Below are 25,925 nucleotides of genomic sequence, written 5' to 3'. Positions count from 1 at the left end.
TATCCTGCTGAAATGTAGGGTTTCGCAGTGATCGAATGAAGGGTAGAGCCACGGGTCGTAACACATCTGAAATGTAACTTCCCTGTTCAAAGTGCCGTCAATGCAAACAAGAGGTGACCGAGGCGTGTAACCAATGACGCTCCATACCATCACGCCGAGTGATATGCCAGTATGGCGATGACGAATACACGCTTCCAATGTGCGTTCACCGCGATGTCGCCAAACACGAATGCGACCATCATGATGCTGTAAACAGAACCTGGATTCATTCAAAAAAATGACGTTTTTCCATTCGTGCACCCAAGTTCGTCGTTGAGTACACCATCGCAGGCGCTCCTGTCTGTGATGCAGCGTCAAGGGTAACCGCAGCCATGTTCTCCGAGCTGATAGTCCATGGTGCTGCAAACGTCGTCGAACTGTTCGTGCAGATGGTTGTTGTCTTGAAGGCATTCCCATCTGTTGACGTGGCTGCACGATCCGTTACAGCCATGCGGATAACTTGCCTGTCATCTCGACTGCTAGTGATACGAGGCCGTTGGGATCCAGTACGGCATTCCGTATTACCCCCCGGAACCCACCGATTCCACATTCTGCTAACAGTCATTGGATCTCGATGCTCGCGAGTAGCAATTTCGCGATACGATAAACCGCAATCGCGATGGGCTACAATCCGACCTTTATCAAAGTCTGAAACTTGATGGTACGCATTTCTCCTCCTTACAAGAGGCATCACAACTACGTTTCACCAGGCAACGCCGCTCGACTGCTGTTCGTGTATGAGACATCGGTTGGAAACTTTCCTCATGTCAGCACGTTGTAAGTGTCGCCACCGGCGCCAACCTTGTGTGAATACTCTGAAAAGCTAATCATTTTCATATCACAGCATCTTCTTCCTGCCTGTTAAATTTCGCTTCTGTAGCACGCCATCTTCGTGGTGTAGCAGTTTTAATGGCCAGTAGTGTATTAACAAATTGAAATCAATTTCAAAATGGTCAGATTCAAAATGAATGTCACGTAACGATACTAACGGTGTCAGAAGTTTGCAGTGCGACGTCTGTAGCTGATTCTCGATGTCCGGACCAGGCATATCACGCTGAGCCTCGTACACTGCAATAACCATTATTCATAGTTGAGGTGCTGTGTATTGATGAATGTGTACAATTTGTGTCCCCTGCCTCAAAGCCCAAAGAAAAAGAACGAATAAGGAATGATACAATTTCTGAATCACCTAAACCAAAGAATTTCCAACGGGAAACATCAGCAGGGAAATTTATGCTACTTTCTTTATGGACGGTAAAGCCTTTACTTCGAGCGCTACACATCGCGAGGGATCAATATCACTAATCCATCATACTAAGACCCCTTAAAAGTCACCTTAGGCCTACAATCAAACTGCAACTAGTATACTGCAAAACGTTAATCCGGGGCCAGTGCAGCAGTTGCGACCTTCGTGAAATTTAAATGCGCTGTTCTATAAATCGTATCGGTTAATTCAGTGCAGTTGACCTACTGCTACGGACAGTTCAGATTTAGTTTTCGTGATGCTGGGTACCGAAGACTTGACTTATGACACCAAGCGCTATTTCATTTTTACCTTCAGAGGAGTTAAATGGTTCAAATGGCTCTGAGCACTATGGGACTCAACTGCTGTGGTCATTAGTCCCCTAGAACTTAGAACTACTTAAACCTAACTAACCTAAGGACATCACACACATCCATGCCCGAGGCAGGATTCGAACCTGCGACCGTAGCAGTCGCACGGTTCCGGACTGCGCGCCTAGAACCGCGAGACCACCGCGGCCGGCTCAGAGGAGTTAGGTATAGACTATTTCCTATGAGAGCTTAGTTATTTCAACCATACAAAGTTTTGTAATAATAAATATTTCATTCAGAAACTCCGCAAGTCTTCTTTTTCCTGGTCTTTGTCCGTTTTCTTAACGGAGTCGGCTCTGCTACATGGGATTTGGCAGGGTGGCAGGTCGCCCTCCCTGTCTTTATCCCCTCCCTCACCCCCTCCCCCCTCCACCTGGGTGTAGCCTGTGTACCCGATCTGTCTACGAAAAAAAAATCATCTCGTATGAAAGTGCGAGAACACTGGTAATGTTCGTAAATCGTGTAGTCGAGCCGGGGCGTTGGTATCAGACTGGTGTTCATGGGAAACAGCTTAAAAACCACTTCCAGGCTAGCCGGCTCACCAGATCTCGTCATTAATCCGTCGGCCAGATCACAACGAGGGCTGACGCAGCTCCCCTAATCCCGGAAGTTGCGTGATAACGTACGTGACTATCCCGCCACATCAGGCACTCCGATACTGTATGAACAAATTCGTTTTGTAACATCAAATATGTAACTAATTGCTCCAATTACAATACTGGCGTATTATAAATATATTTAAAACAGTAAAATAGTTATTTGTAAAATAAAAGACAAAGCTTTAATTGAATAGTGAAATTACGAAACCGCCAAAGTTACACAGGAAACAGAAGTTTATTTAAATGGTGACCAATTCGGACCTTAGTCCATTATCAAGCCATCTTCGTAAGTGCTACTATAATCTGTGTTTGCTGGCCACATGGCTTGTGTGAGTGACTAAGTGCAAGGTACTATTTGTGTACTACAGTCCAGTGCTGCATGCAGCAAAAATGGTCAGAAACTGGACGCCATTTAGATAAAAACAATTTTGACGGTTTAGTAATTTCATTGAACTGTAGTAAGTTCCTGCCTACTGCCATCCAGAATGCTGGAAGTGAGTTTCATTGAATAGCCTGATAAAAGAAATGTAAAATGTAATAATTAAATGCATTCCGTAGAAAAAAATTACCTTGTCTCTGTTGGGAATCCGGTGGTTACAACAAATGTTAAAATTGTTTTTTATAGTAATCAGTCCCAACCGCATAAAGATGTTCATTTATTTACTGATGACAGATTTCGACCACTGTTCTGGTCAGCAAATGTTTGCTATTTTAGTATGGCAAAAGTTGTCTCTCGGTATCTCCTTGTTTTATTTGATGGTGTTTTTAATAGTGGATACCCTAGTCACTTTATTTATTCACCAATTTTATTATTGGGATTTCGCATTTTTGTGCTATAGCTAATTACAATGGTGATTCACGCCAAAGTTTTAATGACTGCCAACGCTTATTATTTGCTTAAACCAAGACGTAATAGCAGGTCAGTGTTTACTGTATAATGAGAATACTTTGATGTTTTTGTTGTTACTTGAGTACTCGTGACGCATTTCGTTAATCATCGTTACCTTACATATGTTTAAGTCCCAATTGTGGACATTTGATGTTAATATCAAAGGTTTATTTCAATTTATTTTTGTGTTATTCCACTGAGGTTCTTTAATTTTTTTAACATAACTGCAAACTCTGGGGATAATTAATGCCTCACATCTAATCTTGTACATAATATTACGAATACGAACATACCTGTCTTCATACTATTACCACGATTATAAGTAATATTTTTCTCGTCGTCTGTACCTATAGAAAGGCATTAATGTTATGTATCTTAATTTAACTTGTTGATAACTCCTTTTAGTGGTTAAAGGCCCCGCTAATATTGAATATAATTGTGACGGAAATAATGTTCAACGTATAATAACGATTTCGTTTTCTGATCAGTAGTAGTAACATATCGGTTTTGATTATGGTACCTTGATTAACGGAGATCCAAATATTGTAAGCCAGTACTAATGTATCTTTGATTTGTAGTCGTAATACATCGATCTTCAGAGCCGTATAATAGTTACTGGTGGCGTCCCTGCTGAACATCTTACCCTCATGGTTGTTACACCCAGGGTCCTATAGATGGCACCATGCGTTTTCTTATACGTTGACGGCTCATTTTCTTTCTTTTTAGTCGGTTTTAAGTTTTATGTTGTGGTTTTATAAAGCTTATTTTCTTTTCGTTATATCTATGATTATAATTGTATTTAGGCTTTATTTAACGTGTTTTACGGCCATTGGCTGATAATGATGTAATGCTGGAGTTGGTAGGCAGAGTGCACTATCTAAGAGATGTAAATTGCATGTCATGCAGCAGTGGTTATATGCCTCTCAGACTGGGGCTTGCTCCTCGCCAGGTGCAACAGACTCCCATGGATATAGCTCCTTTTCTTTTACGTATTTGTTAATATACTGTATTTCTTTTTATGCTAGTAGTTTACATTCCTCTAAGTACAATGATGCTACTCTCTTCACTGAGTAAGCGGTCTGAAGCTGACCAGAACAGTGGTCGAAACCGGTCACTAGTAAATAAACAAACACTTTCGTGCGTTTGGGACTGTTCTATTACAAAAATTAAGATTCTGTAGAACAATTTTGCTGTTGAACATTATGTTGTATCAGTTACTTTAATTTTCACCCGTGCTTTGACAGGTGCTTGCTCAGTAAAGTCGTTGAGTGGTAGAGCTCTCAGAGAGGGAGTTGCATGTGAGGTCTCATGGAGAGCGAAAATAATGTGGAGAGTGGTCACCAGTCATGAATATGATGTTTAACGTTTGTAGATAAAGCTGAGTTTGAAGAACCTTTCTACATACCAGCTATTAGTGTACCACATTTAATATTGGGTGACATGGATCTGGGAAATATTTATGATGTAATTTAAACAATGAAGATCGTTCTGAATGGCTACAAAATATAAGAAATTTCGTTAATATTTCTCCCAAGTTGCTAAGTTAATTTTTTTCTATGGAACATGTTACAAATCCGTTGTAGTTTAGGTTAAAGCACTAATTTTTATTACTGAGCCTTTAGTTGCAAGAAAAGCTTTTGTGGTAAACAGAAATTTGTTAACATCGAATATAGATTTATGTCTCAGGAACTCTCTTGAGAAAGTATTTGTACGGAGTGTAGTCAGGTATGGAAGTTGTGGTATCGATAGCTCCGATGCCACGGCGTAAGTTAAGTTAGCATTACTACGACAGACACCGACGAAAGCGCCCTCCAGCCAGTGCTGTGGAGGTCTACGAGCTCCGCTACAGATTCTGCCCATTTTATCAAGAGCAGGCGGCCGGGACACTTCGCTTCAGCTTTGCTCTACATACGACGGGTCAAAGACTTCGCACCTCATTGCAAAGTTATGTTACCATGTATTAACTTGTTTTTTGCCGATAGTAAACGTCTGTAAGTTGAAACGCAGTACCGACGAGTCTTATCTTTTCCTGCTCCTACTCACTTTCTACATTCGGCCAACCTCTCAGTTTTCAGGAGCAGACCCACGCGCCGCCTTCCAGGTGGGATACAAAAGTGAAGCATAGACAAGAAGAGAATAGAAGCTCATGAAATACTGTGCTACAGAGGATGCTGAAGTGTAGATGGGTAGATCACGTAACTAATGAGAGGTACTGAACAGAATTGGTGAGAAAAGAAATTTGAGTCGCAACCTGGCCAGAAGAAGGGATCGGTTGATACGACACGTTCTGAGACATCAAGGGATCATCAGCTTAGTATTGGAGCGAAGTTTGGGGGATAAAAATCGTAGAGGGCGACCAAGAGATGAGTGCAGTTAGCAACTTCAGAAGGATGTAAGTTTCAGTAGTTATTCGGAGACGACGGCGGCGGCAGCAGCAGCAACAGTTGCGAAATCGTGAAATTATATCTTCCGCGTTTCTAGCCAATGGCTACAGCAATAAGTCGATAAACACAGCCTTGTCGACGAACACAAGCAAGAAAGATAAGCAGGAAATAGACAAACCGCAGCCGACAGTAAGCTTACCCTATGTGAAAAACGTTGCTGACCGAATAGACTAACATCTTCTCCGCGTTGAGATGCAGCCTGTCTTCTGTAGTGGTCGTAGGATCCAGGACGTGCTAGGCTCCACGAAGGACAAGGTGGATGCATTACACACTGCAGACGTTTACAAGGTGGAATGCGAATGTGGAGAGGCATACATCGGCGAGACTGGTAGACCAATAGCAACCCGCATTCGGGAGCACGAACGTTGTATTCGCCTAGGGCAACACAACAAATCCGCAGTGGCAGAACATCGCCATGACTGCGGAAAAGAAATAAAATTCAGCGAAGCCTATATGTTGGCCAAGCAGCCAATTCTGACGAAACGCAAAATCAGAGAGGCCATCGAAATACTGAAACACCCTAATAACCTGAACAGGGAGGATGGACTCAGGCTTGTCCCATGTTGTCTGCCAGCAATCAGAGCCCAACCGACCGCACTGTCTACACGAGGCACGAGCTCTACCGGAGAGTAACCGCCGCCGCGTGGCCGACGTCCGGCAGTTGGTAAACAGCAACAAACTTCTCATTTGACGGTGACCACCAATCGTGGCACATAACACAAGGGCCAATAGACAGCAGAGGTCACGTTCTCCCTCCAACGCAATAACTTATTAAAATAAAGTTCCGTCTCCTTCTCCCTCAAGTGACCAATGAAACTAACTACCTTTTAAAATTACGACGTAATGGCATGCGCAGTGAACACTAATAACAAAATATAAAGGACACTGCACAGCTAGAACGCACCATTAGACCCAGAAGAAGGCCACTGCAATCGTGGCCGAAACGTTGGTTTTTTTATAGCAGCAGTAGTTTTTACATTATGACGCGGTACCAAACCCAGAAAACCTTTATGTCGACCGACTCTGGCCGCGGAAGCCTACGCAAATATATTAGTACACCAACCGTTGCACGAGTGCTTGCGCATCTTCCAAGTGAGTGCGTTTCTATAGAAATTCGGGTCCTTTGTAAGCCCTTCCATCGAGTATGGCTAGAACGCATACACATGCACACACAAGCGAGTGCGTGTTGCCTTCTTTCTTTCGTATATCCTGTCTATGAATCCTTAACACGGTTGTGCAACAGAGAGGACCTACTGCGTCGCAGCGGTGTTTCCAAACAACGACGATTGCATTTTCCACGCTAGTGGGCACGAATTCCGCCGCCAACTAGTTGCTAGCGGACGCGTGCAGATCGCACAGGTATAAATAAAACGCCGCGGGACTGCCGCCAGGCGCGAGTGCCGCGGGCTGCTGCGTCCCAGCGGCCAGCCCGTGGGGACGACCGGTCGGCGGCGCGCCAGTATCTCGCCAGCTGTCGCTTCGAGAGGGTCTCCCGCTGTCGCACGCGTTATCGACAGCGTTCCACACTGCTGCTGACAGTGAACAGCGCCCCACTCTGTATACGGGAGCCTCTCCTGCTGGGAGGGTCGATAACCTCAGGTGTCGATCAGTACCAGCGGGCACCTCTTTATCTGCTTCGTTTGGTCGCTGCCTGATTCCACGACGTAGGCTGTGTCGTAGGAAAGCACCTAACAAAATTTGTTTCGCTGCGTTGCCCACATTCTAACACCTGTCTCAAGAATCTTAAAAGAATCTGGAGAGCCATCTAAGGAGGAGTAGGCTCCACTGCCACGATAATCTAATTGCACAATCCACACTGGTACTGCGACTCAGGATACGGGAAAATCAACCGTCGCAGTGCGAGTTGCTCGTGAAATGTAATGCAATCCACCTGCCACGCTGGTGCCACTGGCAGACAAGCTCCCGTATCTCTGACCCGTGAGGCAGCCCCCACGGAGCAGGTTTCTGAGGACTGCCTGAGAGCGGTAGGGCGCCCTAGAGTGTCCTAGTGAAGCGCGGTGATTCGTGACTTGGACGAGTGTCGCCTGCCGTCCGACAACCATGAGTCAAGAGGACCCCGACGAGCCGCAGACGATTACGGACGAGTTGGCCGTCCGCCAGGACAAGGACCTCGAGGAAGAGGCGGCAAGTACGTAGCCTGTGGCGCTCTGTTCGTTTGTTCTTGGCAGCTCGTGGTGACCACACAGCTCTCACGTTAATTATGGTTCCAGACAACACCCCAATTACACATTCCGTCATATTCATGAGCACAATATAGTGGTAGCATTTTACTATTCGGAATATCCAAATAAAATATAGTCCTACATTCCTTGGTAACAAATGTTCTGCTGCTAATGTCAAGTAGGTGTTCTCTCTTCTGAGAGACAAGCAAAGTGGTTCAGTGACTCTGGATGTCGGGTTGAAATCCCTGTTGCGACATCTGCTTAAGTACGTTCCCTATATTTCTTCAGAAAATTGTCGTATGATATCTTACCATCCGCGCTCAGCCTCTAATACATCAATGCTTTTTTCCTTTCTTTTTTTTTTTTACAGTTTCCTCCTTTTCCACATGCTTCGAGAACAAAACTCTACCTTCCATTTGCAAACATTCTGCGTTAAACTTATGCGTGCGTAACTTGGATGATACTAATTCATTTCTCGCGTATTTGTGCGTTACCGAACAAGGAAATGAGTTTCGTAAAATATCACTTCAACAGAACTGAAGATAAAAAAAAAGCAAGGAATCCTCACTGTTAAGCTTCCTCTAATCTGCAGTAACGTAGAACTGCAGGAGCCGCAAAACTAGTTTCTTCAGCTGGAGAAAGTACTGTGCGGTGCCATCCTTGATCCGCGGCTGCTACTAGTCTGTGAAAACCAATATCATGTTTAATGAAGTTCCACCGTTTTTTGAAGATGCGACCGCCAAGCGCTTATTGTGTTAAGGATTTTAAAAATGAGCAGCGGTAGAAAATTCTGGGAAGATTGGGTCGGAACTTCTCTTTTATACCCCCGCTTTGGGCGAAAGAGTTGCAACGCATCCTTACAGGAACGTATTGCAGCGTCTTCTCGTGCCTACTCCCGGTGGAACTATAACACTCAAATATTTCGGAAAGATATCCATTATGTGTCTGCGTAGAGAGCACGATTAGCTCTTACAGTTCGTAGTATAATTGTAAGTAATGGGATCATATGCTAGTCGGACAAAACATAGCAACCACCTAACAGTGGGTTGTACAGACTTGCGAAACCAAAGAAGCCTGAAACATCCTGGCGGTTATATAAACAATAAAAATAATAAATAGGATTTTATAACATTTCTAGTAAATCATTATAGAACCTCTGACATGTTTCACAGAAGAAAATAGTTGTCTGGGTTTTTCGCTTCCTTGTGGTGTTCTCCTTACGTAAAAACTTCATATAGTGGGATGTAACATTTTACTTGCTAGCTGTTCGCTTATAAAATCCAGGATTACGAGTCTGTGTTACGCTTTCTTTGTATAACCAATACCAAGCATAGGACACACAAATCAAGTGCCCTCTTAAGATAAAGTTAAAATACTCTCGTTCATTTTTCTTCAGCCGGCAACAATAGGATTGAGCAACTCTTGGCTGCAGAACATTATTTTGCAGATTTTGGTTGTGTGAAACATTTTCACGACGAACTAATAATGAGGCGAAATCAGTTAGGCCTATATAACATTTATTTCCATTTTAATCAATATACATGATTTTTCAAAGTACAAAATTATTTACAATCGAGATTGACACACACACTGAGATATGGGGTAACAACAATTGACAGCTAAACCTTTCGGCGTCCAACGCTTGTCTATTAGAGCAATGGTTGACGGTTAAATTGATACATTTATTGTTGAACTCACTATTTTAACTAATTTACAGTGACAAAAACTAAGTTTACTTCAATTAGTTCACTTTATGAAATAATGTAAACACAGGTTGATCATACAAAACTGCAAATCATGTGACAGTTAAGTCTGAAATTTTAACATACACCGTTTCAATGATATGTAGACATCAAGTCAAAGTCATTCATCAAATAATTAATGCATTTCCACTATTACCAACACTTATAGCATATAGCAACACTTTATGATTTTTGTATCATGTGTGTTTTCGTCAGCAATTATACGTGAACGGTAAATACTGTAATTTTTACATGTGTGACTAAATGAAGTTCTACGTATCTGACAAAAGAATTTACTTTTATTGTAGTCGGTGGTGAAAAATTTGCCAGTAATCAAAGTAAATGAAGACAAAATTATGACTCTGAATATTTGTGAATGGAAATAGAATGTGAATCGGATGGCTTACTGAATACGGCATCAGTCACTTCAAGTCCGTACTATTCGTCTGCCGCATTACAAGGGGCACAGAGTTAAAGTTGAAATCGCCGCGCCACATTGCATGCTTCGAATAGTCAATAATACATGCTTGTCCCCTTCCCACCAGTAAAGTACCGTATTTGCAGTCACTTGCGTTACAAGATATTTGGCAATAACAGCTCTGTCAGGAGAGTTTTGTTTGTTGAGTTCATGCCACGCTGTTTTCGTCGGCGTTGCTCTCTAAACGCATGTTAGTCACTTCCGTAAATTGCGATCTCGCTGTCGCTAACAACCTTCGCAAATCCTCACTTGCCTACATTGGAATTTTATTACTTTTATATCCCCGACTACTTTCGGTTGGCTGATTTCTCCCATGAACTTTGTGTGCTGTCACAAATACTAGATCCTTGAGAAAAAATGAAATGATCATATGGAATTGATGGCCGGGAGGACCCATCCGGGGAAGTTCGCTCGCCGGTTTACAAGTCTTATCCCCCGCAAGTTTTATTTCACGTGACGCCACATTGGGCGGCTTGCGTGTCGGTGATGATGAAATGATGATGAGGACAACACAACACCCAGTCCAAGCGGAGAAAACCCCCAAGCCGGACGGGAATCGAACCCGGGCCCGCTGCGTGGTAGGCAAACAGGTTACCACTCAGCTAGATCCCTGAGAGACTCGTCACAACACGGAGGTATCAACCAATCGATATTGACACCTAGCACTCGTTAGTAACCGACTAAGTAAATTGAAGGCCTGTCAAAATTGACGGAACTAAAGTGTTTGTCTGAGAAACAGATTAACGTCGTACATTCCGATATTCTTGCAAGCGGAGCTCTGTCACACGCTACACCATTGTAAGCCATTGACCTGCATAACAGTTAAACACTGACCGGCGCATTTGTTTGACAATGCTCTTCGCACACTATCACAGACATTCCCAATATAAACTCAATGAATACATGTTTCGTCTGAATAAAACACTAGTCGCTATAATTTTGATACTTCATTTCTCTTGTAAAACTGCACTGTGGTATGCTCTTTTTTGGTCAAATGTTTCAGTTGATCGCAAATAAGACTCCCTGGAAATTAAACAACAGTTTTTGGTCCGAATTGTAATAGCCTAACAAAGAATGGTAAATAGACACATGGGGTATCAAATTGACCAGCCTCGGATCTAGTTGTGCACAAAAAGATTTAATTGCTTTAAAGCAATTAGGACAATTAAGAATGCTTAGTGATTTGACGAAAAAGAGAAACATTTATCGAACAGCTGTTGCTGACTATGCAAACGAAGTGTCAGACAATGACAAATCACAGCACAAACTGAAACTTCTGTGCACTCTCGTGATCTACACATTCAAATATTATAACTATCACAGACGAGCAGGAGACCATGGAAATTTTTTGAGGAGGTGCACAATACAAGGAGAAAATAAGAAAGAATAAACATCAGTGTGCTACACATAAGTCAGAAAAGAAACGCTTAAGATCAGTAGAGGTGGTACTGTGCTTATATTTAGTCACTGAACATACATGTCAGAGGAGCTCGATTGAATTCCGAATGTCAAGGCGGCCCCTTCGAAATGAACACGACCGGTTGTCGTACGTATCCCGATCCCGTCAGAGTTTTCTGTCATTGATAGCCTAGTCGTCGAAGAAGCATTAAACCTTAAACTTTCCTAGGGTAAAACATTCCATCTGGAAATAAAGTATTTACACTCCGGCGAATTCCTCTACATCGCACATGCGATCTACAGGTTGGTCAGAAACAGTCTGAAGAGCTTGTAAGAGAGTTTAAGTGAGGTTGTGCTGAGAAATAATTGTTAAGAAAAAAAATCGGTAACTTTACAATCCTTTCAGACTGTTTCAGGCCACCCTGTATACATATTACTAAATTTGTCATCAGCTGCATTTTTTCTCTGTATGTGAAAACTGACTTCAGGAACTACTTTGAGGATTTCGATATTTTTTTCACTAATATATAAACTGATCCACGAGAAAGGTTTGTATATAAAAACTATTACCGCTACCCAAAAAAGTGATCCGGCTGTAGGTACTTAGACCTCTGATATGCAAGAGCGTATTGCTAGTAGAAATTAATTATTTACGTTTTTAAGTTGGATCTCCACCTCTACCAACTAAAACATTTTAGAACTTCGTTACCAGAATGAAGACTGTGGCCCCAGATTGGTGTTGGAGCGGCGCAACAGAGAATGTTGGCCGACTGAATTTTAGTAGCTAGATGTAATTTGCAATTCGCGATTTAGTAGTAGCTCTAGGCTGTATGATTGATTTTAAAAAATTCAGACTCCTGTTCTGAATTGTTGCAAGTTCCGCACACGTAATGAATGAAAATGTACATTGTAAATTAGTAATAAAATCACGCACATTGCGGATCGGTGCCACATCGAAGTATCGCGTCTTCCATGCTGGAAATGCTATAAAGTAAAACTCATGACACAATGAATAAGAAAATTAAGCATGTGGACTAGATGATTCATAATCAAATATCACTTAAGTAGCTCAAGATATGATAGTATATCAGGAAATCACTACAAATACAGACCCAGATGTCTAGTCTGTTGCAGTCATAGACTGTGCGGCTGGTCCCGGCAGAGGTTCGAGTCCTCCCTCGGGCATGAGTGTGTGTTTTTGTCCTTAGGATGATTTAGGTCAAGTAGTGTGTACGCTTAGGGACTGATGACCTTAGCGGTTAAGTCCCATAAGATTTCACACACATTTGAACATTTTTTGAACAGACCCAGATGGTTACGTTATGGAGGTAGGCAATAGAAAGGAAAGTACGAATAGCCTGGATTCTTCTAGCTGCTCTCAAAAAATTTGAAAGCTGCACCTTTTATTATACAGATAATATAAATATGAGCATAGACTCTGTGGTCGCAATCTTTATACAAATGTTTCACGAAGAATATCTTCTTAGAAAAGGGGTATTTCACGTTGACACTAAATGACCCTCTTATTTTCTTCAAATCATTCATATTCTCTTGTGATTCAGGTATGGTTTGTGTTGATAAAGGCCCGAAGTTCGGTTCGTAGTGCCTTGTAGATGTACAGCACTTCCACTTACACTAAACTGCAGTCGAGGGTTCTGAATCGTCCAAATGCCTTGACGACTTGTAGTATTCGTGATTTAAAAATCTACGCTAAAATCAGACAATAGCGATTTCGTAACTAAGACACGGCTCGTCTTACTGTGCTAGAGGACGGGCGGCGTTCCTGGTGCCAATTAACATCGGCAAGAGGCCAAAGAGGCGTCTCATGTGGTATGTAGTCTACATCTGTAAGAACAAGCGACAGTGATTGTAGCAGTGGGAACAACCGAATGAAACCACTCGATTCATTCGGTTCGACTATTTCAGCTGCAGTTTTACGTCTCGGCTGAGTTACTCATTCATTCTTTTGAGTGAAACCAGTCCTGACCTTTCATTTGTTGATCTGAAGCAGTGGTATGCAGCCAGTGCTGACATACCTCCGGAGCGTAGCCCTATACGCACCGGCACGTGAAGGTATCACAGGGGCTGCACCAAAGTAAGCGTTACACACATTCATTCAACTATGTACTGAATATACTAATTGTTCTTTTTATCATTTAAAATTGGTTAATACTCGTATATTGTTGTGGATTAAATTGTTACAGATGTAATTAACATGAACTAATTAAACTGATGTAATTTTCGAGGTACGAAGTTTAGCACAAAAGTTCCCTTAAAGATACGTGTGAAAGAAAGAAACACTGCGAAATTTTAGCAACTGTTTGCATTCCGTTTCTCTGAAATTGTATGATAATATCCATTCAATTACAATCATTTGAGTCTAGTTCTTAAACGCTTGCCCAGCCATGTATTAGTGCAGAAGATAAATATATCAAGCAAAAAATTAAGATACAGACTACACACGTACAAATCATACTTATGCACACAATCCTGTTTGCTTTTTACAGCCTTTGAAAGCGTCGGAGTAACAGTGTTTCACGAGCTTGAGGAGTTATGGAATTATTAATCACATTCACACATCGATACTTCAGTTTCCCAATTAGATCTGTCTTCAGCCACTACTGTAAACAATCTGTAACCATATTCGCAGACCTCTGGGTCACTGGGCCTTAGCGCATTCAGTTTTCAGTTCAGTTTTTCGTCCATGTTTATGAACTGGAATTTACTTAATAATGAATTTTGTGTCTGGATCAAAATACCGAAACGCTAAGTGGCACGGGAATGGAAGATACCATATGGCTGGAAAAAAAGTGATCAAGACAAATTCAATGCCATATACCGAATCTACAAGAAGGTGTCATATTCTGAAAGCGACTGATCGAACGCGCATTCAAGCACAGCCACAATACGATTGTCACATAAAATTGTCGTCAATGGCTGGTGATATTAGCTAAATAGGTCCCGTAGTAAGAATGTAACACCGATTTAAAGTTTCGCATCAGTTCGTCAGCGTAGACCATCCTTCAAGAAGTTGCGGCACCATTGTATTTGTGCTCCTACCGTATCGTACAAGGATGTTCGGTAATAGCAATAACTTCATCTTCGTATATCAACCATCCCAGGTAAGCAATCATTCACATATAATATGCAGTAAAAACATCACAGTGGAGAGGTTACACATTAATAGGCAGCTGCAAGCACTACTGGCGACTTATATTGACTACAGTAACAACAAATTATGAGTATTGGTAGTCTATTCCAGTCAATAATATGGTAACTTTCCTCTCGATTAATTTTGGTGTCATTATCTAATTCTTCAGACAAAGCACTTATGTAACTTTACGCAAAACCACTACTCGCCGTCTGCATACTGAAAAAATCAGACTCTAACACCGATATTCGAATTAAACAGAATTTACATTCTTCAGTCCAAGTAGTGTGATAAATTGTAGAATGAGAGTCTAATGCGGTAATCTTTTACTCAGTTCCTACATATTCGTGGGTGTTCAGTTTCGTTCCTGATAACCACTGGCAGACCTATTACGTACTTTTGTGCCAGTACCTCAATTCTAGATGATGACTTAGATGCATGATCTATATGGAACTTACTGGTCACTTCTACTCTTGTGGTGCTGAGTTTATCCTAAATTCACTCTTGTTATTAACAACGTATATCATTAGCGATCATGTGTATTGGTATGTTGTTGTTGTTGTTGTCTTCAGTCCTGAGACTGGTTTGATGCAGCTCTCCATGCTACTCTATCCTGTGCAAGCCTTTTCATCTCCCAGTACCCACGGCAACCTAAATCCTTCTGAATCTGCGTAGTGTAGTCATCTCTTGGTCTCCCTCTACGATTTTTACCCTCCACGCTGCCCTCCAATACTAAATTGGTGATCCCTTGATGCCTCAGTACATGTCCTACCAACCGATCCCTTCTTCTGGTCAAGTTGTGCCACAAACTTCTCTTCTCCCCAATCCTATTCAACACTTCCTCATTAGTTATGTGATCTACCCATCTAATCTTCAGCATTCTTCTGTAGCACCACATTTCGAAAGCTTCTATTCTCTTCTTGTCAAACTATTTATCGTCCATGTTTCACTTCCATACATGGCTACACTCCATACAAATACTTTCAGAAATGTCTTCCTGACATTTAAATCTATACTCGATGTTAACAAATTTCTCTTCTTCGGAAACGCTTTCCTTGCCACTGCCAGTCTACATTTTACATCCTCTCTACTTTGACCATCATCAGTTATTTTGCTCCCCAAATAGCAAAATTCCTTTACAACTTTAAGTGTCTCATTTTCTAATCTAATACCCTCAACATCACCCGACTTAATTATACTACATTCCATTATCCTCGTTTTGATTTTGTTGATATTCATCTTATATCCTCCTTTCAAGACACTATCCATTCCTTTCAACAGCTCTTCCAAGTCCTTTGCCGTCTCTGACAGAATTACAATGTCATCGGCGAACCTCAAAGTTTTTATTTCTTCTCCATGGATTTTAATACCTACTCCGAACTTTTCTTTTGTTTCCTTCACTGCTTGCTCAATATACAGATTGAATAACATCGGGGAGAGACTGCAACCCTGTCTCACTGCCTTCCCAACCACTGCTTCCCTTTCATGTCCCTCGACTCTTATAACTGCCATCTGGTTTCTGTACAAATTGTAAATAGCCTTTCGCTCCCTGTATTTTACCCCTGCCACCTTCAGAATTTGAAAGAGAGTATTCCAGTCAACATTATCAAAAGCTTTCTCTAAGTCTACAAATGCTAGAAACGTATGTTTGCCCTTCCTTAATCTTTCTTCTAAGATAAGTCGTAGGGTCAGTATTGCCTTACGTGTTCCAACATTTCTACGGAATCCAAACTGATCTTCTCCGAGGTCGGCTTCTACCAGTTTTTCCATTCGTCTGTATAGAATTCGCGTTAGTATTTTGCAGCTGTGACATATTAAACTGATAGTTCGGTAATTTTCACATCTGTCAACACCTGCTTTCTTTGGGATTGGAATTATTATATTCTTCTTGAAGTCTGAGGGTATTTCGCCTGTCTCATACATCTTGCTCACCAGCTGGTAAAGTTTTGTCATGACTGGCTCTACCAAGGCCGTCAGTAGTTCTAATGGAATGTTGTCTACTCCGGGGGCCTTGTTTCGACTCAGGTCTTTCAGTGCTCTGTCAAACTCTTCACGCAGTATCTTATCTCCCATTTCGTCTTCATCTACATCCTCTTCCATTTCCATAATATTGTCCTCAAGTACATCGCCCTTGTATAAACCTTCTATATACTCCTTTCACCTTTCTGCCTTCCCTTCTTTGCTTAGAATTGGGTTGCCAGCTGAGCTTTTGATATTCATACACGTGGTTCTCTTCTCTCCAAAGGTCTCTCTAATTTTCCTGTAGGCAGTATCTATCTTACCCCTAGTGAGATAAGCTTCTACATCCTTACATTTGTCCTCTGCTTAGCCATTTTGCACTTCCTGCCGATCTCATTTTTGAGATGTTTGTATTCCTTTTTGCCTGCTTCATTTAGTGCATTTTTATATTTTCTCCTTTGACCAATTAAATTCAATATTTCTTCTGTTAACCAAGGATTTCTAGCAGCCCTCTTCTTTTTACCTACTTTATCCTCTGCTGCCTTCACTACTTCATCCCTCAAAGCTACCCATTCTTCTTCTACTGTGTTTCTTTCCCCCCATTCCTTTCAATTGTATATGTATATAACTTGTATTGGTATATACTTGTATTGGTATATAACTCTACTAACCCCTACGTCCCTCAAGAACGTCATACAAGATGTTCGGCTATCAACTTTACACGATATTATTATTATTATTATTATTATTATCATCATCATCATCATCATCATCATCATCCTTTTCTCAGACGTTATTTCTGGTTAAAAATGGAAAGTGATGCGGACTTTGATCAAGCGTGACTTCCTTTTAACTTTATGGTATATGTTACATTGTATTTAGGAACTTTCGGGTAATTGAACATGTATCAATAATTACAGATTTCTGTAGTTGTATATATAAGTTTGGATGTAGCTGTATTGCGTTGATGTACTGGTGGATATTGCATGGTATGTCTCCTGTAGCCCGGGTTCAAGGGTTCGATTCCCGGCGGGGTCAGGGATTTTCTCTGCCTCGTGATGGCTGGGTGTTGTGTGATGTCCTTAGGTTCGTTAGGTTTAAGTAGTTCTAAGTTCTAGGGGGACTGATGACCATAGATGTTAAGTCCCATAGTGCTCAGAGTCATTTGAACCATTTTTTGACTGCTGTAGTTGATAGTATAATTGGTATAATGTCAACTTTATCCTGATGCCACATGTCCTTGACTTCCTCAGTCAGTTGGATGTATTTTTCAATTTTTTCACCTGTTTTCTTCTGTATATTTGCTGTATTGGGTATGGATATTTCGATTAGTTGTGTTAATTTCTTCTTTTTATTGGTGTGTATGATGCCAGGTTCGTTATGTGATGTTGTTTCATCTGTTATAATGGTTCTGTTCCAGTATAATATGTATTCATCATTCTCCAGTACATTTTGTGGTGCATACTTGTATGTGGGAACTTGTTGTTTTATTAGTTTAGGTTGTACGGCAAGTTGTTGATGTATTATTTTTGCTACATTGTCATATCTTCTGGGGTATTCTGTATTTGCTAGTATTGTACATCCCCTTGTGATGTGATCTACTGTTTCTATTTGTTATTTGCAAAGTTTGCATTTATCTGTTGTGGTATTGGGATCTTTAATAATATGCTTGCTGTAAGATCTCGTGTTTATTGTTTGATCCTGTATTGCAATCATGAATCCTTCCGTCTCACTGTATATATTGCCTTTTCTTAGCCATATATTATTATTATTATTATTATTATTATTATTATTGCACGTTTCTGTTGAATAAGTAGTTTATTCGCCTTAGCTGCAATGCCCCAGAAGAGTATCCCATAGAACAGGAATGAAAGAAACTATATTAGCAATCTTCTCTGCAACATCGAAGGATTAGTGCATCATCATCGAAAACAGATATGTTGAATTAAAATGTAACGTACAGAAAAGGCAGAGCGCCAGCCTCTCAAACCTGTCGGTAGCCCCACAGGGCTGATGAGCCGGCAGTGTGTCACGAGTTATCGGGCAGTGGCCCCATCCGGAAGGACGTCCCACCGACGTCTTTCGAACGAAGTAGCCCGCATGACAGCTGGATGTGACAAACCCATTTTCGTTGATCTGCCTCTTCGAGGCGACTCTGTAGAAGTATTTGCAACATTCAATTTGTCGAGTAAAAGGTGACTGTTTTAGAGTGTCATTATCGAAAATACGTGTCACATGTCACAGGCAGTTCAGACAAATTTTAACATTTCAACATGAACGTAAGAACGGCTACAAGTCCGGAATAATTATTGTGAACAGTAAATAAACAATTAATTGTCAAATGGCGGAAATTTCTTTGGAAAATACTATACAACTGCGCTCCCCCATGAAACATCATCAACATGAGAGCATTGTTTTAGTCAGATGGTAAACCTGGATGCTGTCAGTCATTTTGTGCCACCTCACATTTTGATGTGCGGCATCCTATCTACTTAACATATTTTTCCAGACAATCTGAAGAGGGCTTGTACAAGGCGAAATGCGTCATTCGGGGATAAATAAAATTAAAAGTCAAACCAAGACGTTTCTTCTCTCATAGCTTCACTGCCTGCCTTGCACAGAAATTGACTTCCAGTTTCGCAAGGAAACTCTGAGAAGAGCTGTTTGGGTTTAAAGGGTGCCAGAATAAACGAGTCATTATGTGCGGACGAGAGAACTTTCTTGCCAAAACAACACGCTACTCAAAAGTTTAAAAGACAATTAAAAGTCGGAATTAAAGTAGTCAGTTATTTACTTAGATGAGTGGTGTACTCACACAGATTACACTGAATGAATGTTGGCTCAGTCCTAGAGTGCGGGGAGTATTATTAAACAGTAGTGACAGTCAACACGTTTCATTATGTTGCATGCATTCGACTTCCCTTTGGTGTCACTTCTGCTGTCTGATTAACAGCATAACGCCGGAATGCCAAGAAAGAGGCCGTGAAAGTGACGGGGCCAGTGGGGGCCGACCGACCGCCGTGTCCTCCATCAGACAATGGCGTCACTTGGGTGCGGTGTGGAGGACCGTGTGGTCAGCACACCGATCTCTCGGCCCTTGTCAGTTTTCGTGACCCGGAGCCGCTACGACTCGATCCAGTAGCTCCTCATGTGTTGGCATCACGTAGCTGATTGCACTTTGCTACAGTCCTCCCATCAACGAAAAATCCCTGGCAGTACCGGGAATCGGACCCGGATATTCCGCATCGCAGCCGTTTCCAACCATCATTCGGCTATGGAGGGGACAAGGAAATTCACAAATTGTGTAAAAACATGAACAGGCGTTAAGGAGCACCAATCTTCTTCGTTTATTCCGTTGCTGAAAGTTTACAAGAAAATGGTTCCCCTCCTATTGTTACCATTCCATCTAGACCCAAATCCTGTAGAACTGATCTGTAATCTTCCAAAGAACAAAATATGTAGATAATTCTTCAATCACCTCTCTCTCTCTCTCGAGGTTGCAAAAATGAAACTCCGCAACCGAAACGGCCAGTAGTTTACTTTGATGCTTTTCATGCGAACAAAGAAAAAAAGGTCTGTGTTGTTATTCAGCCTGGTGCACATCCTTCGTTCTGACCTCACTGGCGACTTGCGCTCCATTTCGCTGTTTTTGTTTTCAGAACATTTGGTCTCACTTCGTTCTAGATCTTCTTACAGCGAACATTTTGAGGTAGTCATGGGGATTCATACCAAAGACATCCGCCCTATTAACAGAAAACATTAACTACTAGACCACATACCTGCTATTGTACGAGCTGTGATAATACAAAAACAGAAAATCCGTGTACCATATACTAAAAAATATCTGCTGACTGCTAGAGAAGAGATACTGTGGCAGACGAGGAAACTGAAACTAAAATAGTAAGACGGGATGGATTCGAGCAGAGAGTAGTCTCTTTAGTCCGCGACTGAAATAGCAGACGGCACAGCTGAGAAAAAATGCAACATCATAGCGGCATATTGCGAGCGAAGCATCGTTTGATGCAAAGTTGAGATACACTGTACTTTCTTGTTCTTTTTGTAAATGGGCACTTCATTCAGTGACGCGTGCTGCCTCGTAGGGGCGCTCCACTTCTAAGAAAACTGGAGCGTACGCTGCTATTGCTTCCCCTCCCCCCACCCCCACCCCTCCTTCCATATCATATCAGGAGTAAACATGATGGTTCTGGCTGGTTCCCTGGCCGGGCTTTCAGTTTGGTTTGCCTGATAATACTTAAATCATGTTCACGCTGTTCTCTTCGAAACATCCATTATTTGTCGCCTTTGTATATGCTTTCGAGTGAGTGTGATCTTACTGGCTTTTTTACGCGAAGTAAAATTCACTGCAGCTGAATTGATTACTGACGTTTATCTACAGGAAAAATGAATGGAAAAACAAGAGTGGGGATTCAGTCAGTATCGTCCAGCGAGCTAAAACGAGACCCTTCGTTCTTTTAAAGCGGTAAACTTATATTGTAACGGATGTGAGTCCTAAATTCAATAATTTGTGAAAAACTATAATTTTGGGGACGTGATAGGCATTAACAAAAGTTTATTTTTTAGTACTCTCCCTGTTACCTATGTTTGGAATCGATTCTACGTCATGACTCTTGACATGAGCTTTTTCAGAAATCTAATGGCTACCGAACATACATTTTTAGAAGAAATATTTCAAAGTGGTACCGAAACACATTGGGGAATCACTTGACGATCATGTTTAGCCTCTCCTTACTGCACACAGTTCTTTAGTGTATAGGAACCAAGTGGGTTCAAATGGCTCTGAGCACTATGGTACTTAACATCTGAAGTCATCAGTCCCCTAGAACTTAGAACTACTTAAACCTAACTAACCTAAGGACATCACACACATCCATGCCCGAGGCAGGATTCGAACCTGCGGCCGTAGCGTCGCGCGGTTCCAGACTGATGCGCCTAGAACCACAGGGCTACACTGGCCGGCAGTCCACCAAATGCTTACGCCACTACACAACATACAGTATATACTGTTGTGTCTCATGAAATTACTTTTGTTTATCTGTCGTGAAACAATCGCACTACTGTCTCTTGAATCAGTACTGAGAATGTTATGCATTATTTGTCGTGTGATACATCTTTCGGAAGTAGGTTAGTCCATTATCAAATACTTCAAGTTTCTGTGGCATTAGGCACCGTCAAAAGTAAAAAAAAAAAAAAAAGAAAAAAAAAGAAAAAGCTGCAACGAACGACCACTGACAAACACAAACTTTGTTTACAACTTACCCTTATTAGGGTATGGTGGGCCAACATGAAACGTTCAAGGAAGAGTTTTATGTTTTTCAACGCATCTACGCTGCTGGCTCTTCAATTTTGACGGTTCCTAATGCCACAGAAGCTTTAAACACTTGATAAAAGGATAACTGGTGCGTAACATTCTCATTGCTGACCCTTTCATTTTAATCAGATATTAAACATCGTTTTAAATTACTGCACAATACGGTGACTGGTCTAATTTGCTTGTAAGCTTTAAGACACGGTCTTTCCCTACATAAACCACTCAGCAAATGGTTCGTTTGGAGGAAAAAAATAAGTACCTCTTTTGTTCAGAAATTAGTTACTATAATTGCCAGAGGAACTGGAAATTTAGTTTCTTGTTAAAATAATGTCTATAGTACGTGATAGTCGCTTTATTAATACTTAAATTTTCAGAATATTTTGTTCTATCTTTTTCCCCAACACGACAGTAAAAAAACATGAATCAAATATTTGTAACATTAAGAAAGACGTTTCTAAAAATCGGTCTGCCGTGTAAATGTCAATATAATACCAACAAACTGTAACTTTAAATGGAGAATAAAATTTCGTCCTAAAGCGGTTCATGGATTCAAGTTAATTTCAGGAGCAAACATCTCTTTCGTTGAATAGAAACCAAACATAAACCTTTCCCTTAATAGTTCATAACAGGCTATCTATTTTTTTCTCCATATTGAACGATATAAGAATTGCTCTATATCTCTACAACAGTAGCAGCTACAGTTCCCATAAAAAGTAAAGCAAACTGCCTGCCTAATTGCTCAGGCGCACGTGATCTCGTGATTTCCCTAAATCATCCAGGGTAAATGGCTGGAACGTTCCTTAGAAAAAGGCACGGTCTAGTGCCTCCCTCATCCTTCTTCCAATCACAGATTGTGAAATGCGTCTCTAGTAACACGATCGTTGATCGAATGTTAAACCTAGTCCTCCCTTCCTCTTCACTTGTTACCTCTTGCTTGGTTCCAGAAATATCGCTAGACACTAGTTAAGACATTCTTCGCCATACCCTTTCCCCCAGGCTGCAAAGATATGGAGGATAATCGAGTGATAGTAGCTGACTGAAGATTTTCGTCTTCCACAAAGCGTACCTACGGGATCTGCTTATCAATGAAAGGCCTCAAAGATTCTCCACCCTGTCCGTGTCCCATCTGCTGTTCCAGAAGAGAGAAAAGTCAGCGCATCTTTGAATGCGGCCATAGCTCAACAAGTGTCCTCCCTCGGGAGGTGTTGCGCGGCAGTGCCTTATCGCGAAGAGCCGCGCTGCTGACCTATGACCTTTGCGTGCTCCTAGAACGCCTCATCGCGACACTTGCCGCAGCCCGAGGTGGTTGTCGGGGAACCGCTCACTCGGCCAAGAAGAAATCTTCAGCCACTACCGTAACTCAAGGCCGAAAGCTCGCTTCCGGCTACACCATCATCCAGTCTTACTTATCGCAACAGATTTTCTGCTTTATTTCTCGCCTTTTATGTTATTGCTTTACCTATTGGCCTATCACTAAAGCAAAAGTAGTTTTGACGTTTACGATAGAAAATAATCGATGTACATCATCGAGAGAACTGTCTTTTCGCATAGGTTTTTGTTCCATTATGTATGAGTTCTGTTAGAAATCTTACCAATAAATCCCCAGTTCTTCAAATAATCGGACTCCCCGTGTATATAACAGCTTCAAACTTCTCATTACTTTTAAATGAGTTAATGAGTTATTTGATGTTAAGCATGTAAGGAAGAAGTAGCTTAAAAAAGGTTTGAAATTATTTTTAAAGTTTTTGGAAGTCTGTAAGTGCACTCGTTATCAAACACTGGATGAGCCTAGTTTGCGCAGTTTGCACTCTGTTTTGAACAAAAGCTAGTTTTTTCACGCATCTCAATGTTTGTGACATCGTATCTCCTGAATGCATATCGTAAAGTAATTCTGCAGCTACTTTTTGTGCTATATATGGACACTGTCTGCAACATCCGCTGCTAATAGATCTACTAATAAATAAGCGATAAAATAAAACGTCATGGCTGATGCTGATGACCGTAGGAACAGCAAAAATGTAAAAAAGTAATAAACTTTTTTTTTTACTTTCATTATTTCGTGGGGCGTAAAGGCATGAAATTATGTGTAAAGTTTGTTTGAAGTCTATAAGTGCTCTGATTCTCAAATACTGGATGAATAAGGTATGCGTCTTCGCTCCCCATTAGTTACACTTCCTCAAGACAAACACACAGTTCGTTACTGCAACGCTTTTATCACTGAATTAAACTTATAACTTAAGATTATACCTCTCACTGAGTAGATCATGACAGCATTTTAAATTTTTAAATACGGTCAATAATTATCTGAAATAGCGATATTTAAATTATTTTTGCCTCTGCAAGCTATTAGATAGGATGGGCTAGTTGTTCAGCAATATCGATGAGACTGATTTTCTTGTAACCATATATTTTAATCGTTTCACACACATCAAATCAAATAATTAATTTGAGATCTGCACAAAATAATATGTGCAGCTCGACGTTTACACAGAATCTTTTGGAAATAAGTCCAGTGAATTTGCTAAATGTGAAGCTAAAACTGTCAGCGATAGTCATCTGATTGAATTATTCAAACTATTTACCGGAAAAGAATTTCACTGGCTAACGATGGACGCACTAGAAATCTACTCGAACTGATAACTACAGTTTCTATAGGCCTGACAAGAAATTTAATAGAACATAATGCATTCCGACAATACTACCAACCGAAGGTGTTACATTCTGTCTGGTAATTTTTAGCTATCCGCACCTCAGGCGGTAAAAACGGAATCCTCACGGCATCACTACATTGTCCGCCTGTTAAGACCCATTTTCCTCAGGAACGGGTAAAGGCATCAAATAGAAATTTATGTCAAATATTAAGTCTACAGTCCCTTGGCGGGGCAAAAAAAATTAAGATTCTAAGTCAATGCAGTCAAAAGATACTGCCCTTTGTCAGACGTTTTGATACAAATTCGCTCGTGAAAAACTATTGCAGACCCCCGGTGTTATAGTCTAGATACAGCGTGAATATAAGTGGTGCATAATGTTGTGTCCGTGACGGAAATATCACGCCTACAAATGAACTAAAAAAAAAGAAACTCTGCTATTGAGAAACTTCACCCTGAGGAATATAGTAGAGGAGATATCTAGTCGTGGTGATATCATACGCTAACGTTATTAGGAAATCGATAATATTGACTAGATATACTAATAGAATGAAAAATTATTTGTTTTCAGACAGCATATAAATGAAATAAATGTATAAAATCAACATAGAATTTTAAATCCTACCCTTAACCTAGCTTTGAGATTGGAAGAACTTGTGTGACTTCCCTCAAAAATACCCTCTTTGTTACACGGATACACTAAGTTGAGTGATACTGATTAGCCTCGTGAAATAGAAGACCTCCACCCTGACTGGCACTAACAGTAAAGAGCTCAGAGAACAAGTGGAACACAACACATATACTGTGTTATTGTTTCCCTATCTGCGGAGCCGTGGTGCGTATGTCACCATTACAGTATCGATCAGCTCGATGCCGCTAGTCGCCATGCAGACGATGTAAACTGCATATCTATAAATTATGTTTACACGGTTGGCTTATATACCGTCCCCAAACTCGAAGAGCTGAAACTACTTCGGTTCAACACAGAACACGAATGGAGATCTTTGTTTGCTCTTAAGGGGAGTTGGAACGCATTATCCCGAAAATGTTAAATTTAGTTACTTGGCTTCCCTGTATTTCAGGAACCACTGTAGCCATTGTAATGAAACTTTTACAGGACATTAAACTGTATGTTCTGAGTCAAGTGAACTACAATAATTGAATTTCAGCCACTGCTTTCGGCAAAACAATTTTTTAATTACACGGTTAAAATTTTGTGTACTTTTTTTGTACGTTATCCTAAATAATTCGAATAATATTATGTTCTTCTTTTAGTTCAGTCGTCTCAGGATATGTATGTTATTACTCCCTGAAAATTTGACTACTCTACTCGAAGTGGTCTCTGAGATTTAGGGCCGGCCGGAGTGGCCGAGACGTTCTAGGCGCTACAGTCTGAAACCGCGCGACCAATACGGTCGCAGGTTCGAATACTGCCTCGGGCATGGATATGTG

General features: G+C 41.1%; 1 protein-coding gene and 1 long non-coding RNA gene across 24 annotated transcripts in view; one reads left to right on the top strand and one right to left on the bottom strand.

The window, feature by feature from the left end:
* The window catches only part of LOC126336946 (sodium bicarbonate cotransporter 3), a 1,595,930-nt gene that overhangs the window by 1,150,406 nt on the left and 419,599 nt on the right, over nucleotides 1–25,925 (top strand). For 2 of the 23 annotated variants that reach the window (XM_050001140.1, XM_050001134.1), the window contains exon 1: nucleotides 6,947–7,734. The exons of 16 other annotated variants lie outside the window; for them this stretch is intronic. In XM_050001140.1, coding sequence (XP_049857097.1) covers nucleotides 7,647–7,734 — 88 coding nt within the window. In that variant the 5' untranslated portion in view covers nucleotides 6,947–7,646. Of the gene's footprint in view, nucleotides 1–6,946; nucleotides 7,735–25,925 lie in introns of those variants that run through there. 5 more of the 23 variants (XM_050001137.1, XM_050001131.1, XM_050001138.1 and 2 more) reach the window with 4 other exon arrangements.
* LOC126336952 (uncharacterized) overlaps nucleotides 1–25,925 on the bottom strand; it is a 367,007-nt gene that overhangs the window by 201,491 nt on the left and 139,591 nt on the right. The window lies entirely within an intron of this gene.

The sequence above is a fragment of the Schistocerca gregaria genome, chromosome 2, assembly GCF_023897955.1.
Source record: "Schistocerca gregaria isolate iqSchGreg1 chromosome 2, iqSchGreg1.2, whole genome shotgun sequence".
Lineage (NCBI taxonomy): Eukaryota > Metazoa > Arthropoda > Insecta > Orthoptera > Acrididae > Schistocerca > Schistocerca gregaria.
Note: the sequence above shows the minus strand (reverse complement) of the source record. Positions and strands in the feature narration are given on the sequence as shown.